Source organism: Convolutriloba macropyga, chromosome 11 (genome assembly GCF_964194025.1).
Source record: "Convolutriloba macropyga chromosome 11, txConMacr16.3, whole genome shotgun sequence".
Classification (NCBI taxonomy): Eukaryota; Metazoa; Xenacoelomorpha; order Acoela; family Convolutidae; genus Convolutriloba; species Convolutriloba macropyga.
In genome coordinates this window covers 47,945,882-47,965,184 of record NC_134478.1, presented here as the reverse complement: position 1 = coordinate 47,965,184, position 19,303 = coordinate 47,945,882, and the positions used below count along the sequence as shown (strand labels likewise).

At 31.3% G+C, this 19,303-nt stretch overlaps 1 protein-coding gene across 5 annotated transcripts in view; it reads left to right on the top strand.

Moving 5' to 3' along the window:
* Window positions 1-530: 530 nt before the first annotated feature.
* Window positions 531-19,303, top strand: part of LOC142349284 (uncharacterized) — a 39,914-nt gene continuing 21,141 nt past the window's right edge. The window contains exon 1 of one of the 5 annotated variants that reach the window (XM_075400746.1): window positions 531-691. In XM_075400746.1, coding sequence (XP_075256861.1) covers window positions 651-691 — 41 coding nt within the window. In that variant the 5' untranslated portion in view covers window positions 531-650. The other 4 variants (XM_075400751.1, XM_075400749.1, XM_075400747.1 and 1 more) reach the window with 4 other exon arrangements.

Below are 19,303 nucleotides of genomic sequence, written 5' to 3'. Positions count from 1 at the left end.
ATATTGTGAAATGACTGAATACTTGTTAAATTTCACTCACCTATTGCTATTATTGCGTTATCAATCTTTATTGATGACTGATAAATATTCAAGCTTGTTGCAATGAAGTTGTTCATGTTAACTTTAATATGATCTGACAGAATTGTCATCTAACGCACGCTATTTCTTCTGCTAATATGTCACATTAATCAAAATACAAACTCGAACATCTTTTGCGGTGTCTGATTTCTAACTACTATCTAAATTAGTTCTAAAATCACTTTAGCTCTTAGCTATCTCAGACTAAATCGCAAACAGTAATTTTTTCAAAAGGTTTTGTCTCAAATATTAGGGGGAAAATTGGAACCTAATTTAAATATTCATAAAATGAACAATTCATGTTTTACAGCTGAACTTGTAATCTCTTTGTTTTCGCTAAGGCTGTATTTGAACGTTTTAGTGATTCTGTTTTTGACGTTTCAACGCCAACAATGTAACCGGATGCATTTTGGTTTCAATATCAAATATTAATTTTCGTCATCCGTCTAAAACTTGATTTTAAAATCAGCAACTAATACACAAAAAACAGTCAAAACGGCGACTTATTTTTCCCTCTTCAAATCTGAGTTACTTTGATAAATTTAAACAACAGCCTAACGATTGTAAAATTTATGTACCCTTCAAATTTGTGTGCAACGCTAGAGGAAAAGGAGTGAGTATGGGTGCTCTGAGCAGTCAATTTTTGTGTAACTTTAGAGGTTTTTGTTCGCTTTTCACAGTGTAAATTGCTTTTTAACCCTCCCGATGTTTTATCGTACTCCTGCTTGTGAAATTTCAAGTGGTGGATCTTGAAATCCGCGGGTAGATGTGAAGAAACCAGAATTTTATGCGAAGCGACTCTTTGAGCTTCAATTTGAAAAATTTCTTTCAAATACTTTTTTAAAATTCGTTATTACCGCTGGCTGTTTGGTTAAAATCTTTAAAATCTTACTTAACAGAAAATTTAGTTGAACTTTGCTTATTACTACCGTTAGTTAAGCGTACGAATTGATTAATGAAATAAAAATCGGACAAGGTATGCTAGTTTACTTTCTAGATTCGCTTTAAGCATTTAAAAATCACATACGCAGAATTTTTTGGGCAGTATTTACATACTACGATATTTACATGTTTTGTGCATGTTTTTTAAAACTAAAACGCCGCGGCTGAAAATGCAAACAAAATATGCAGTGTTTTAAAATCACGCCTTTTGGCTATAAAGTATATACAATAACTTGCAGTCTGGGAAAATCTGGGCCAATCAAATGGAAAATTAAAAAGTTAAAATAGGTAACGCTGCAATTCGTTTCAACTGGAAGCATCAGTTTATAACCAAAATCTGTTTGAAAGAAAAAGTTAAATTAAATTTAAGGTTTTAGCGTAAAAAGTAAAATTTGATTGATAACCCACCAATCCAATTGTCGTCTGAGCGAAAAATTTCAATTACAATTTGAAGATGTTAAACTAAGAGCCTGAAAAAATTTATGTTTGTTAAGAGGCTCATTTAAAAATCAAAACAAGATAATAAGACTGCTCTAAAGAAAACACAGAAAATTAATAACAACATTCTTCTATAACAAACCTCAATAATATATATGGATCAGTTTGACAATTTTGTCGATTTCTTAAAATAAAAAACATAAAACGGGAAACATGTGAAACAACGTAATTAGCAACTTCAGTCGGTTTTCGTGAAAAGGTTACCAAAATCAAGAGAAGGAGAACATTGTGAAAAACTGAAAAGTCCACTCCACTCCACTTTCTGGACAAAGGAAGATATTGGAATAAAGCAGTTGAAAAAGTATTATTATCCCAACTAGTAAAAGTTCGGAAAAATGTGTCTCAAACCCTCAATTGTTTTCTATCCGACACAGATTTTGCTTCCTTGAACGATTTTATGTTTGTTCGTTTCATTACAAAACAATTTTGGTTAAATTTGGTTTAATAATTTGTCATCAACGTTCTCGATCTACGGTAATTGGGTTTTAATATTAGGTACAATCACTTCAAATTTGAAAAAAGTATGATAAAATAATCGATTAAATAGAAAAAATTGATTACCAAATATCAGTTTTATCGAACTGTTTACGGAGAAAAGACAATTTTTCATTTCATGTTTCCACAAAATAAATAATTGCAATTGGTGTAATTGTATTTCTCGTATCATGTCCTGACGATGATACTCCCATTATGATAGTTTTCGCTTAGTATAATTAATTTAAAATAGACCGCAAATTTGTCTTAACAATTTATTGACCGTTAAAAGAGCATACATGAATCTATGTTATATCGTTGTCATCGATATCCAAACAAAGAGGCTCTGTAATGTTTGTTTGCACATATGGTTCCTTCCCCGTTAATCCACAAGTTTGGCCTAACTGTCTACCAAATGAGAAAAAGAAAGAAAACTTTAATAAAAATCTCACATTAATCAAAATTAATCACATAGTAAAAGTAAATAATGCCACATTCTTGGGCCGATGAGACCTGCCTTTTAAAGACTATGAGACAAAATAAACAAAAGATACCAAATAACAGCAACAAACAATTACATCCAAATTTCAATGTATATTTTTTTAAGAAAAAAACTGCATAATATCAAAGTCATATTAGTGTCAAAGAAAACCTAAACAAAACAAAATAGTTTTTTCTTCACTAAAGTTACACCGAGATAGTCCGTGATAATAATCGTAAACAATTAGACGAAAAAGAACAAACACGACCAAGTTTTTCTTTTTCTAAGAAAAAACATTTTTGTTGACTTGAAAACAAATAATTTCAATGAAAGCCATTAGTTATTAATCGAAATATTTAGGTAGTTTTTTTCATTCAAACGTCATTACAAAGACATTAGGACCGCAATTAGGATATAGTCAACGGCGCTTTTTGAACAACATTGATGGGATATGTGACCTCTGAAAAATGAGCCTAGATAGAAAGTATTAAAAAAATTGAACAAAAACTTACGGTTAACAAATACAATTTTTCTCGAAAAGAGATAATTTCAAAGATGAAAAAACTAGTAGCAACTGAAATCAATAAATAGGTTTTGTTTTTTGTATCTCAAAGAAAATTCATTGTGATCTGTCATTAAGCGAATATGTCACGTCTACAAGAAGAACCGTAAGAAGACAAAAATCAAAAACTAATCATATGTTTTTTTCGAAAAAACGGAATTGAATTCGTAAGTATGCGTTGCCTTAGATAAATTTGCTTTTGTTTAACACCAATAATTTGACATGGGTCTTGTGGTTAATGAGACTAGGTAACAAATAGGCAAAAGAACTCAAAGTACAAATTTAAAAAACCTATTTTTTTAAAAAAAAAAACTATTGATTCGAAAATCGTGATAAAATCATCTATCAAATGAAATCAGCAACTACATTCATTTCTTCTTCCATCGGGATCCACTAGACCAGCTTTTACACATAAATTTTATTCGGCTACAAAAGAACAACAAACAAAGACAAAAATCAAAAAACAATTCATTCTTTCTCAGAAATGCGGTAGCGAGGACGTTAAAGTTAAAAAAATAAGCGATGCACAAAAAACAATTGATCCGTTCAATTCTAACTTTTTAGCACCAATTTTTTTATAGGCAATCTGTATTTTTTCAGAGTCAAAAAAGAACAGTAAATGGTAAATATTAAGAATGCTTCTAAGTACTTTTTAAAATATTTGATTTAAAATCATGAAAAATTTAAGCTAGTGACCAAAATCAGCGCATAGATTCCTCAATTCATGCGTTGTAAGTTGCTAAGACCTGAAAACATCAACAGTTTGTCTAACGATTATAAAAAACGACAAAAATAAAATCAATTAACTTTTTGGTAAAAGACGGTTTCGATGCAGTTAAATCCAAAATCTATTCACAAAAAAAGTGATGTGCTCAATTGTGCCTTCCTTTTAAATACCAATGATGTAAAGTCTGATCAATCGAAATTGGGACAAAACCATCAGAAAACACCAATGGCGAGGAAAATGTTCAAAAACATGAAAAGAACCAAAAATCGATTTCCAAAAGTCCTTGTATAAGAGCAGAGAAACCATTACTTTATACATAAAACAGCAATAGATTTTAAAGTTTAGACAAGCCTAAAATACGACGTAAGTTTCCTTGAAACTCCATGGAAAACCTATTTTACTTGTCATTTGTACGCCTTGATTTGATTTAGTTTTTTTAATTAACGTAGAAAAAAGAAGAAAAATGCAAAAATGTTTGAAAAAAATATCGACTGATTACAGTCCGAATTTTTTAAATATTTTATGAAACAACGATTAGAACAAAAACAGCCTTGCTATTGCTTTTCATCTAATAAAAACACTTTATTGTTCCGAATTTTAAGGGTATGGATAAATTAACAAGAAATATCAATATACCAAACATAAAAATTGAATTTTACATAATTATCGAGTTAATTTAGCAAAAAACACTTTTTTATTCAAGAAGACTCTCAAAGGAATCCCAATTAGAATTAGCTTGTCATGGAGTTAAAGAAGATTACGGCAGCAGCTTTTAGGTTTATTAATCCGGTATATTTTAAAAAAGTGGTAGCCTATTTCGTGCTATTTTTCTTGAAAAAAGCCTGAAACTTGAAAAAATATTCAGCTAAAAGCTGGATCAAACTGTTCGATAACACTTTTCTGTTATCATAGTTTATTAAGCAAAATTGCAAAAAATAGCATAAAATTGGACAATGTGAACGGAAACCACGGAAATCTGTCAAATATTCACAAATTTTAAACCTCGATAACTCTGTGGAAAAACAAAGTTAAAAAAAAATGTTTTTAGTTATATGTTCTACGATGGACGGGCATTCTAATGATACAATTCACAAACATCTACGATGAATATACCGATCGGCAAAAATTGACTGAACAAAAAAAAGCCGATTGTGTATTTAGTTCCATATCACTAAAGGATCTGATGGCGTGTCTGAGGCTCTATGACGAGAACCTTTTATTTTTTTTACCTGTCATATATATTGCAATCATGATGATTGTTTTTGTTGACGCTACCATTTCACCAGCAGCGTAGGCGCCCAAATTGAATGCCCTAAAAATTATCAACTACAGCTTAAATTAAACGTGTTTTTAATAACCAAATTTTAACTCACTATAGCACCAATCAGATCTTGCTACCACCTCCCAGAAATTGTTTTTGTTGTATTTTTCCACTTCAAACCAAATTGTGTATGCCCATAGGGCTGCATATGTGGGCCAGATAACGCAGCCCAAACAGAACCATAAGTATTACGCATTTATTTTCTTTTGATACATTGATTAATGCTCCAATAGTTGAGGCTCATAACCATCAATCAATTAAATTGACTTTATCTCAAAAATTTTAATCGATTAGTTGATAGGCAAAAGGTTTCGATATTCAAATTATTGACAATTCTGTCTGGCACATTTTGCGGGTAATGACAAAATTGTCTTCCTTTTGCTACGACCTGAACATTACCAAAACAAAATAAAACAATATTCATTAACGGGCTTTTGGAGATTATAGTTTTAACCTAAAATTATAATAATTAAGCGAGGACGTCCCTTTGCTAAATATACACACCAGGCTTACCTATCACTAAATTTGACTTTATTTGATTGCTATCCGAAAAACCTTCTAAACTGTGACCAGAAATTTGGCCGACGATTTCAATATCGCTTTAAGTTTAGCCGCATAATTAGAGAGATGCATTGACATTTGAAAGCTTTTCGACTCTTTATAGCTTCAAAAATTGAAAAACTTATTTGATATTAGATATAAGTTGAGCTGGAAACAGTGAATTCAAGTGCACTCAACAGCTTAAAAGCGTAATTCAGGTTTCTAAAGCGGAAAACCCTGACGTTGGTAACTGTTTCCAACGATTGATAATTTTAACTTGCCATAAATGAAGGTAACTTTTTGAGTCCTGAAGTGTTGGAGATGAGTTGTCTCAATTTCCCGAGTGAGCCTAAAAGACAGTCCTTTGCACACTCAATTTACCAATAGTTTGCATTTTTGGTCATTAAATAAAGGTGATAAATCGGAAAATCTTTCGCTGGATCGACCGGGCCGTTGTGAAGTTCGTGAGACAATTCGTGATAGCCGAAGACTCTCATCGAACAGCCACAGCAGGCATTAATCCCCGATTTTCGAGTTCGGAGGCATAAGGACATAATCGCTCTATGATTCCAAGGAAAATCTGTTAAGTTTTTTGTTCAGTTTTTTTAATAGTTTGCTAAACTTTTTATTTTTATTTCTCCACTGTGAATTTTTGACGTCTTTGATCTTTTCTCAGATAGTTCTAGTCGTTTCGAGGCACTGCAAAAGTTTTGTTTTAACAAGGAGGCTCGGTAATGTGCGTTCGCTCATAATGTTCTGACCAAGTTTTGGACTTAATGGTCCACCAAATGAGGAAGAGATAGAAAACTTTCAATAAATCACTTTCTGTTCGAAAATAATTGGTGTATTCATTAAAGAAATTGCTTGACGCTCTAACGACTATACAAATGAAGCAATAAATCATTAGATGATACCTGCTATTAAGGAGAGTAAAAGACAAGACAAAAAAAACCAAATAAAAAAAAGTTTAACTAACATTCAAAGAACATCCATTTTTTCTTAAAAAAACCTAATGAAAAAGTCAAAATAGCTTAGCATCAGATAAAAAGTAAACAAAGCCAAATGACTTCCATTTCACCAAGAAAGATATAGGATCTGTCTTTATTGAAAATAAATAACAAATAAACAGACAAGCAGAAAGTGTAAAACTAGAAAAAAAAACGTGAACACTTTGTTAAAACATTTAAGATCAAAGTCATTAAAGCAACTGGCAATTAAAGGAACTGAAATCGCCCATTGGCTTCTTCACAAAATTTCAAACAAAACCACTGAGACTCGTCGTTATTCACAAGGTCATACTACTGCAAAATTGCACATACATGCAAAAATCAAGAAGTCAATTCAATTTTATGAGGAAATGGTTCCGAAGCACAAAAGATAAAGATCTATTCACAAAACATGAAAAAAATCAAAGTATTGAAAAGAATCGATTGCTGCTTTCTTCGTTGCCATTAAGATGATACTTCATTATTCATTAATGTGCCAATAAGGTGATGATTGGACAAGATAGCAACAGAGAACATGAAGAGTTTGAAATTGTCAAAAATTAAATAAATTGGTTATGTAAAATGGTTATGTAGTAACAACGCAAAGAAATAAGAATTTAAAAAAACAGCAAAGCAGGATACAGTATACTTTGCTTCAAATGTTTTAACTTCTCTGATTGCTGAGATTAGGCTTAAAAATTGCAGAAATATTATAAATTATGGCAATTTTCAAGTTACAATTATGTTTTTGAATTTTTTTGAAAAGAATTTTTTTAAAAGCAGACGACATAACAACCGTAAGCGTTTAACTTAAAAATGGTAGATATTTGAATTGTTAATGCCTAAGTGGCCAATTGTACATGTCATTTTTGAGACTAAGTCAAAAGACTACACCTTAACAACGAAAACAGTCAGAACTGAAAACTTCAGAAATATTTTTATGCAAACGGTGCGGAACCCAATAAAATCTCAAGCTTTGCGCTCAAATTACTATTTCTGTTGATTGGCCCCATTGCAGGGATATTTGACTGGTCAATATCTGAGGTTTGTCTTGAAATTATTCCGGTCTTTAACTAACATAAAAAACAAAGGCAAAAATGTTCTATTTACTTCACCCCATTACAATCCGATTAATTTCAGAACTGTGAAATTCCACATGTATAGAGAAAATGGTCTAGTTGCTGCTGTTTCTCCATTCCAAAAAAGATTTTTCAAATTCTACCGAAACAGCTAATTTGACCAAAATGTCATTCTATCAAAAATAAATGATGAATTTTGGATACTTATTGAGTAATTTTACCACAAAAACGTTATGTATCAACCGAAAGCATTAGATAATCTGTAAGCCTACAGCGATGCCAAATTCTACATTTGATAACTTAGACTCAGTCATAAGAGCACAAGACGATCATCAGCTGCTGACAATACTCATGAATTAATTAAAAATTAACAATACAATTGTCGGAGTCATAAAAACGATGAGCTCTAATTATCCAACGAACTATTTTTTCACTAGATCTTAATGGAACGCAAATGCACCACCTAAAAATTGAGCTTTTATTAGGGAGAAGGCTATGTTTTGATTGGGATAAAAAAACTTCAAAAATGTCATTCCCAAAATAAAATCAGAATAGTTTTTCATTGCACTAAAAAACGAAAAGACGGAAATTGGCCCTGCGTTCGCTGCAGAGCTGTAAAAACATTCAACTCTTCTCTAAACTTGGATAATTGTTTTTTTTGGCACGCGAAAATCTTAATATATATAAAAAAATTTCTGATAATTATTGGCTTTTATTAGAGAAAAACCGCAAAAATCTTACTCCCAGAAAACTTTCATAAGAACCGCAGGTGTAATTAGATCATATCTAAATCTGAGAAGATTGTGTCAGCAGATTTTATCTCTGCACCACCTCTCAAACTTTACAAAGTCGAACAAATACTCCTTTTTTTGCCTTTCTTAATTTAAAAAAATGATAAAAAAACTGAAGTTTCAATAATTGACCTGAAAAGTTTGCAAAAAAGAGTTGTATCAAAATTTTCATAATCTTCCTTTTACTGTTAAACGTAAAACTAATGAGTTACCGCAAACAAATTTATCATATTTTAGCAAAAAATGATCAAAGTTTAAGCAGAAATGCAAAATTTTGAACAACACAACGGAAAAGAGCCTAACGTTCACAATCTCCGTAGTTTGAATCTCCGTAACTTCTCAAAAAAGCGAACTTCTAAAACATGTTTTCAAATTGAAAATCAGCGTTGATGTTTCGTTGCCAATCCTACCATTTCAGTGGAGTTCGGCTTTACGAACACGAGTGGCTATCTATTTTCACTCCATTTCGCGTGGTGAAATTTGGTTGGAGTGTGGACAGTGAGAAGAAAAGCTGTGGAACATCGTGAGAAAATCATGTCACTCATTTTTTAAACTCATGTTTTTACGTCAGAAATGTCCACAACTTGTGAGTGAGGAGATCGTCACCAATGTCCGCAATTTGGCGTGATTACTTACTCGTTTTCAATTTTATGCTGCGCTCTAATTTCTGATTTAAAAAATTAGTGACAGAAACAATGTCAGTTTTGACCACAATTTAGAACAAAGCGTACGAACAATAGGCTGCACTCAACAGACCGCTATTTCTTTTTAGATCTTCTGACAGTTGATTATAATTATCGTGCGACTGTTTACGCGAATCACTCAGTGCTGTTTTATTGTTTTGATTGTTTTGATAAAAATCCCTCAGTGCTATTTTTCATATTGGCTAAAATTTGGGTCAGAGAACAGATTTTGAACAGAAATTTTAACTTATACAACAAATACAAAAAAAAGAATTAAAAAGATTTTTCTGAAGTTTCCAAAACTTCGATGCATCTAAATTGGCACACGCAAGTTCTCGAAAATTTTCATTAAGAGGAAGGTTGATTATTGTTGTTGTTATTGTTATTATTAGCGTTTTAAGACATAATCACGACGTTCTGATATTTTTATCCCGTTTTTTGATATATTTATATTTAATTACAATTAGTATTGGTTAAACAGAAAACTTTTGCAGAGAGATTTTGATGCAAAAATCAGTCATATAGTTCATCAGTCATTTGTATTAGATAATTCTCTGTTGATCGGTCATTTTTAGTCTCTGTTAGTGTTCTTTCGTCTATCAGCTTTTGCATTTAGAATTTCTTCCGACTCTTTAAGGACGATATTTTCCTTTCTTTCTGAAACAAAATTTAAGGCAGTTAAAAGCAATTGAAACGATTTGGCTAATATCTAACTAAAAACCGTGCTTCTTAGATGACTTTAAAGTTGCGGTTAATGAGGACGCGGATAAAATTGACATGAAGGTTGCGGGCAATTGCGAAAAATGGTGACAAAGTCATCAAAAATTGCGGGTTTTGTTGACGATTAAACGGCGGAAGTTAGTTACCTTAGAGCGGTTACTAGGGACGTAATTTCGCGGAAAATGTACTAGGGACGTATAGGGAACTAGAGCGGTTACTAGGGACGTACGATGAATATATCGATCGGCAAAAATTGACTGAACAAAACCTGCAAAATTAGTGCCAAAATTGCCGTGCATCTTGCAAAAACTTTAATCACGGTCGCCCTTTAATACGAAACCTGAAACGTCTTGATAATATTCTTCTTAGGTAGAGAGACAATATATAACCGAACTTCCAAGATCCTTTCATGTGTTTCAACATATTATAAGAATTTGCTCAAATTTATATTTGCTCAAATTAAATAACTGTACAAAAAATTTAATATCCAATCAAATCTATTAGTAAGATCTGACCAAGGCATATTCTGGCCCATGATCTTATGCTCAACAGCCCCAAGTTATATCAAGAAAATTATCAGATTGCATGTCGTGGTAGTATGTATCAAGTTTCGTTTAATATGAAACAGTCCTTCTACGGTACCAAATAATGTAGGAAACTTTCAATACAACAAAGTCACCGAACGTCTTCAACTGGGGCAGTTATAATATTTTGTAACATTTTCAGAAAGAATACGTCCACAATACGTTTTTGCATCAGAATTACGTTCTCGGAGGCATGTATAGTTTTTAAATGGCAGAATAGTTCCCATGCTGCATTTCAAAGCGGAACCTTTGCAACTTGACTTGTTTTGGAACCATAATTTTATGATAAGCTGCGAAATTCTTCAATTTCATGCGAGGTAAAGGTTATTTAAAAGCATTACTGTTATAATTTTCCCCCATTTTATTTGCAAATTTTATCACTTTTTACTGCACCCCAGTTCGCTGTTGTGTGTAATAGTTTCTATGGTGTTACCTAGTTCACTTTTTACAAATTAGTCTTCATTTTTTGTATGCCATTTTTCACAATTTTGTTTGCGCCAAATTTTTTTTCCTATTCTAGAAATTCTCAAACTATTTTAGACTGGTATGTTTATCTTTCCAATTATTTGCTCATTTCACGGCTTTTTATTTGTGACACCTTAAAACTCGACGCTTCAGTAAACAAAGGGAGAGAACACAAAAGATCATCGTTCAATGACGTCATTATGAAAAGACACTAAGGTGCCACATGTTATATTATGCTATTATCTGTGTCTAAAAGATGAAACATTGTTTTTCGGAATTGTAAATATTAATTTTTCACGAATCTTTGCTTTGAATCTTTGTTTACTTCCTGTTATATTCCCCTCTCCTGATCAAATTAAGGAAAAATTGGGAATCGCGATGAGTGTTGTTGTATATCAATGTTGTTTTGTTTGTTTCTCCAATTTTTGATTAATTTATTCAATAAATAAATGTAAATAAGTACCAAGTTTATCGCTGTGACGAAACGAGGAAAAAGTAAGCTCATATTCATCTTTGTGACGCTATTGTAAAATTTTATTAAGAAATGTCTATCGCCATGTCTTTTGCAATACTTTTTATTTTACCCACAAAAGAGCTTTTAAAAGTTACTTAACCACTAATTCATTAATATCACTATCAAGTCCGCATTTTTTCGTCAGCTCTGTAAGATTTCCCCAGTTTAGCATGAGTCCTTTGTTGTCAAAATAATAAAAAAGAATTTTAAATTAGCCCGCAAGGAATATTGCTTTTAGACTCAAGATATTACGCGTTTCCGCTCCCCTTTTCAAAACTGACCAATTTTCTCAACATTAATTCAAATAACTCCCGCTCATTTCACTTTTCAAAATTTCTCCGCCACCGTTTGACTAGTTTTTTTTCGTATCGTCATAAATCCACCTTTTTGAGAATTGATTAAATATAATACCAGGTGAGTTCATTGATTATTTCTTTGAAGAGGAGGTCGGCGTGATTAGTTTATAAACATCTCAACTTTGGTGAAATTTGTGGATGATTTGAAGTGTTCTGTTTGTTATTTTGAACTTGCATTACCACCACTATTCAAGGTAGAGCACTTTTAATTTTGTTTTGAGTAAACAAATAGTTTTTGACGTGTGAGACATTTTATCATATAGAACTAAAAAGATTGTAAAATCATTTCAATACGTCATCAAAGAGCTCTAATTTCAAAACGACGAAAGAGGAATCAGCCCCAACCGGACTTTTCTTGGAGCGAATAAAGTAAAATTTCTAGTGAGAATTCTCTTTAAGTAAATTTTGATCGAATATTTCAACAAAATGACCAGACTAATAATTTAGGTTTTTTTGAACGATTTAATTCATAAATGAAGCAGAACCTGAAAAATCTAAATTTAAGTTGACCAGTGCGCTAAATTTAGTTTAATTTTAACCGATGGAGATATCCCAATAACGAATACCGAAAAGAGAATTGAGCAAAACAAGGAGGCTCGGCAATGTGCGTTCGGACATAAAGTTCCGACCCCACTCATTACATTTTTGGCATAATTGTATATCAAATGAGGAACAGAAAAAACAAAGCAAATAATCCAAGTTAATAAAAAACGCCGCATTAGATTGATGCGTTCTGTCATTATTAAGAAAGCAAGGCAAGACAAAATACAGACTGAGAAAACAAAAACAAACATCAATTACATTCAAAACTATATGTCCATTTAAAACTTAATAACAAAGTCAAGATTGCATCGGATAAAACTGAAGTTAAAGAAAAAAACTTGTTTTATTTTTAGATATGGGACCAGTCCATAACAAGGCTTGGTAACAATTAGACAAAAGAACAAAACCAGCAAAGTTAACAAAAATCACTTAATTTTTTAAAAACAATTAATTTCAAAATTAATGAAAACCATTAAATGTCAACTGAAAATATCTAAATGTTTTACAATAAACTACGCCTCTAAGGCCTCTATAGGAGAGCTTTAAGACCTGTCGCAATTCAGTTTTTAATGCTGTTACAAAAAGAACAACAAATAGAGACAACAATCAAAAATTCAATTAAAAATTGCGAGAAAAAGCTGTCGATGCCTTAAGCCATATTTCGCCCCTCAAAAATTTTTTAATTGCATCTTCTTCGAGAAGCTCAAAAATGTGGTATGGGACCTCACATTAATGAGACTAAGTAAAAAGTAAACAAAAACTGAAGAAGAGGTAAAATTAAGAAATACCTTTGTTTTCTTCGAAAACATTCTTCAAAGTCATAAAAGCCATTAGCTACAAAATGAAATAATTAAATAGGTGCAATTTTTCTTCGAAAAGACGCGCCTGAGAACTTTTTTCAGAATATGTCTCATGTCTACAAAATGAACGTCAAATATAGTCAAATATCACAAAAAATATTTTACTTTTTTTTTGCGAAAAACACGTGCCGAAGCCAGTAAATTCATGAGGAATTCCTTACAAACATTAAATTTTGTACACTTACAACTTCCGTTAACAACAATATTTTCATGTGTGATCTGTAATTTACGAAACTAGGTAACAAATAGACAAAACAGTACAAAAATTCAAAGTCGAAGTGATTTTTTTTTAATTTTTAAAAACAATTGTTTTCAAAGTCTTGAAAGCTAATAGCAATCATTTCAATTCAGGCTCATTTGTTCTGCCATAAAAAACCAATGAGACCTGTCATTATCCAGGAAATTTTTTGCGACGAAAAAGACAAAGTGAAAACGATAGTTAAAGTCAAATGAAAAAAATTCTTCGGGAATTGGGTGACAAAGCCGTTAAAACATTAATCTATGCCTCTAAAGACTGTTACATGTTGTATTGTTCCTTAATTGAACACCAAAAATTTAATATATGTGTGATATGTGAACTGTCATTAATAAGATAATGGGACAAAACGAGAAAACAACGTAGAAAATTGGCCAACGGCTAAAAATAGAAAAAATGTGAAATCTATTAGTATTAAACCCAGAAAACCATAACTTACCGCGAAAAACCAAAAAAAGATCATATTTTAATTCAATAGAAGAACAAGCAAGAAAAACATTCGTTCTTTGCTGACACTAAGCTAAAAGTTGACCAAACAAATGAAAATAGTGGCAAAGTTCAATAAGCCATTGTTTATTTAAAAATTAAAGAGTTTTAAAACTCATAACGACCATAATTGTTCGGGTGAAGAAACAAGATACATTAAATCGGAATTGCTTAGAAAGCCATTTGGACCTGTTAACACTGAGCTTTGATTTGAATTAATCTGTTCTTTAATTAACGAAGAAGAGATCGAAGATCGAATTTTTTTTTAAAAAAAGGACCGACTAACTACAACCCGAATTATTTTTGGATTGTAACCGTGCAGGATTGAACCAATACCAGCCTTTCTATTGCTGTTCGTCCATTCAGAACACTCATTTTTTTCGTATGTAATAGATCTAGATAATTTGTTAGCTGAAAGATCAAAAATAAACGCTGCGTTTTCGATAATCATAGAGTAAAATCAGCAAAAAACGCAAACAAAACATTAATTCAAGACAACTCTCAACGGATGTGGAAGTAACCCTAGCTTCCATTGTAGTCTAAGAAGATTGGGTTAGTTGATTTTGGGTTGTTACTTCCGGTAAAATTAATCAAAGTGGACTAAAGAATTTTATTTCGGGCAGTTTCTGATGAAAAAGGCTGAGTTTTGAACCATTTCGCCAGAATTTTTGCCAAAAAATTAAATCAAAAAGTAAACAATACTTTTTTTGTCTTTTAGAATAAAATCAACAGTACTATTTGACAATTTTCAGATATTTTAGCAAAATTGACGAAATTTTAGTCGGAAATTCCGGAAAATGTGAATAAAATAAGGCAAATTGTTCTATTATTCTAAAAATTTAAATCACTATAGCTCGCTCTACAAAACGAAATTAAAAAAATATTTTTATTCCATATTTTGAGCCGGGCGGGCTTTTTAATGATACCACTCACAACTCTGTACAATGAATATATCGATCGGTCAAAATTGTGTGAACAAAAAAAACCCCATTAAAGTATATAGTTCCTCCCCCCTCAAGAGGGTCTGAACAAAAATAGATAGCAGAACAGAATACTGTTTTGTATTCTAAAGATATGAATTCAGAAAACTTAGCTAAAAGGTTAAATATTTACAGGATCTCAATTCAATTTGTTGTACTAAATTTAAATAAATCTGTATAAAAATAATACAACCAAGAAAGTTTCAGTTCTTTTTCATTTTGTTTGTTCGCATTGTCTGTAACAATAAATTATGAAAAATCGAATCTGACGGATGAAGTATATGTTTTCGTGTTGATTTAGCAAAAACATGTCAAAATTCTCCGAACTCTGACCTATTTGTCGCTACCCTGAGATAATGAGATAGTTACTTATCACTGACTTTTGCTTAGCCTTGACGTCAGTAGTATTAAATGTTTGACTGTCTTGTTTTATGAAATCTGCAGTCTTGTTTTCATTAAATTTAATGATATCTCCAATTCCATTACTTATGTATAAACTTTTATTAAATTTATTTTCTAAATTAGTAGTCTGGTCGGATGAATTTGTGATTGGATGGTTAGACCAGTGATCGCGTTTCCGCCATAACATCAGAATTTGTTGCACCCGTTAACTTGTTGTTGTAAAGCTTGAATAAATCTCTAGATTTTCCTCTAGAAAAAATGGTACAGATAAATGATTTATAGTTAGTTTTTCAGACATAGATCAACTCCCTGTTGCTTAATATTCTTTCTTTAGTCTAATTTCAGTCCTCAATAACGTTTGCTTAGGTTCGCTAGATGAAGCTAAATAGTATTTACTAAAGTTGAGCTTGAGCACTGAGGATCTGGCGAAACGAACAAAAGGAGTAGTAATATGGATACCTAAGAAAATATTGAAGTAATTAGAAGTTATTTCTATCTTCTGACAAAATCTTATAACATTTTTTCTACATTAATTCTTTGCAAAAGACATTGAGCGAAACCATTCTTTTGCAATCAAAACTTTCAAAATGTATATCCAATTTTTGTAAAATCAAGAACAAGAGCGGAATCTTAAGGAAATTCAACTATCGGTTTAAGTTTTTTCCGTTCAATAGCAATTTGTTTCCAAAATAACTGTCACAGCGAGATTTTTAAGGAGGGTAAAAAAAACAAAGACAGATTTTCAAAATGTTTTCAATGCTTCATTTTGGAAGATCTATTCGTAAAACTCCCGTTAAAGTGTTGCAGTATAATTAAGTCCCTGAAGGCATTTTTTTGGAAACGGTGTAAATCGCTGAAAATTTCGTTTTAGTAATTTTTTCACAGATGTATCTTTAATTTTTTTTGGAAAGTAAACATTCATTTGAAGTATACTTATAGCCTCTATGAAATTGTGTTTTTTTGCTTCTATGCTGCTCCATTTCTAATTGTTAAGCTTCTCAGCCATTTTTTGAAATAAAATCTTTTTGTCAGCAATATTTATTATAAATTTTCATGATGTCTAACTAAAATTAATTAATGTTAAGCATAAGAAAAATTGCAATTAAGTCTGAAAATTTGTTTCAAAGTTTATTCAAAAAGAGTTATTTTTTGGAGTTCCGATATCCACTCAGAACCACATATAGACTACTGACTCTCCGATTCAGTCAGTAATTGCATTACTCTTTTTTTGTAGCACTAGTTTCAAAAATTTAGCGAAATGACCCAAAAGAAACTGAAAAATTTGATGAGAGCAACCGTAACCACGTTAAAACAGGATCCAAAAAGCAACTAATTTTTAAGAGAGTATCTCTTGTTTTTCGTTTAAATATCTGACATATCAAGAGCTCTAAAAAATATTACTATTTTTTTGTTGAAAAAAAAGAAAAATTTACATTTTTTTTGTTTTTGTAACTGTATTTTTTTCTTTATTTGTTTTTCCAGACTAAATTGTGTCCTTTTTGTAAAATTGTATATGCAAATTTCAATACTTATGTTGCCTACAGCACAAAAGATAATTATCAAAGTTTTCGGGCCAAGAAAATGAAAAATAAGAAGTTTTTGAAAATGGTTCCTAAAGCTTACTATATTTCGATTTTTAATAGCATGTCATATATGGAACATAACATAATGGAATCGAAGATAGCATTACTTTGAGCGGAACATCAGATATGTTAGACATATTTCAGGTTGAAAATCACTTCAAGAAAATTTTCGTGATTTTTTTGTTTTCAGCAAAATAGTGTCAGGATATCCATCTAATTTGTGACATGGCCGAGTTTTTTTGGCTCAAAATTCTGGAGTCAAGAAGAATCGACTAAACAATCTGGGTTTTTTGAAAAAGTTTTTTTTCAAACTTTCTCTTCAGTACTTTTAAATATCATTGCAGCCTTTTGCAGGAACGTTTTAGCGATGTCTGCGCAGTTGTAGAAGAATAATTGCACTTGATCTATTTTTTACTTCAAGGATGCTTTTCTTATTTGTTGATTGCTTTACCATAAAAATCCAGAAAAAAATTCACCCTGTTTCATGAAGCTCAATGGCAGCACTTGGAGACAGTTTGCAAATGTTATCTTTGTTTGTGATATTGTTCTCTTTTGCTCTTCCTTTTCTTTTGCACTTTCCTTATTTCATCGGTAGCAACTTGAAGCCACTTTGAACTTCATTCAAAGATCCCAGTTATTTTTTTTGGAGGGTTAAAACAGCATTATTGAAGTTCTTCAGAGAAATCGACGGACTGAGAAGGGACATGTTTTGTATTTTTTGAAGAGAAAGCATGAATTATACAGTGTCTATTTAATCTCCTTCCTTTTTGCCTTTAAACCTCCGGATGAACAAGTTTCAGGAAAATAATTTGACTCCTCAATTTAAAAAGAAACAGCTTGCATTTTTGTATATGTTGATATCCTGTTTGTTTTAAATCAAATAAACTTGCTGAAGTCTTCCCATTTTTGCTTTAGAAAATCAATTTATCAATTTGTTGATATATCACTCATAAAGGAAGAGTTTTTAGATGCTATTCTAAATGAATTTTGATCAAATAAAAAATATTTTTTCGGCATTTGAAAAATTTCTACTACTTTCATTCTTTAAGGTAACTTTCGATGTTCAATGTTTTCAACCATTTCCATTTTTTAGTTCATCACGTTTTATGAAATAACACATAACATTAATAAAATACGAGGGGGTTTTTAGGTTCAACTTAAAGTAATGCCAGGAAACTCAAGGTAACGCTATTTTGATGATTTATTAAATAATGGCTTGCAATGATCTACTGATGAAAAAATGATTTCAATTTTTTGAGTGACACGTAGCTAAAAGGATAAAAAATGGGATCTATAGGTACACTGTTTAATGTAGGGAGTTTTTCTTCTGATAGTCATTTTATTAGAATACTTTTTCACTTATGATCATTAAAATATATTTTTCAGTTATCTTTTGTTTTAACTTGAAACTATTTAGTTTAAAAATTTCGAAGAAATTTTGAACTTTGTCATTCTGTTTTCCTATTTTTGTCGGTCTGTTCCCTAGTCCTTCGAGGACAGGTTCAATCTTGTCTATATTTATGGACACGTGAATTCTTGTAACTTAGGTTTTATCTGACGATGTTTTGACTTTGTCAATAACTGCTATTAAAAACAGATATTGAATTTTTGCAGTAATAAATGTTTGCTTTTACTTTTGTTTAGTTTGTTTTTGTTCATATCATCTCGCAGTTTTATACATGTTGTTGTTACATATCTCGCAAGGATCTTCAACCCTCTAATGTAGAAGGGCTGTACTTAATCATTCAATTATGTCTCGTTACTCAAACACCAAATATTTCCGAACAGCAAGGGATTTTTTTTGAAAGTTTTCTATCTTTTCGTTTGGAGGAAAATTAAGTTCAAATGTTAATGAGCGGGGATGAAACATCGCCGAGCATTGATTTTTAGAAATATTATTAACTCTTTGTTCAAAAGCGAATGATCAACCCTTTTCAATAGCTTCTTTGCTTTTGGTGTTATTTTTGTATTCTTTGAGGCATTTTCTATATAACAAAATATTAAGAACAATGAACAGGGCACTCTTTCTGATTTCTTGAATTCATAACGCCAAATTTGCCTTGATATTTTGGAACCCATTGACTAAAATTTCTAGCTGAGATTCGAACCAAATTCTGTTCCCGAATATTAATCTTAAAAGTCCAAAAACAGCGTTGAAGTTTTTTTTAGTTTTCTCTTTTTTTTGTTGTAAACAGCGAGAGTAATAATGGTTGTTTTATGAATTGAATATGGTAAACACTGTGGCTGGTGTACGCTCAGTCTGAAAAACTATTATGACTCATCAAATCCCAATATTAATGTTTACGTCCAGTATGAAGTTGTTATATAGAACTATAGAGGAATTTCATATCCAAATTTTGCGGAAGATTTTGTTTGTATATCACGCTTGGTA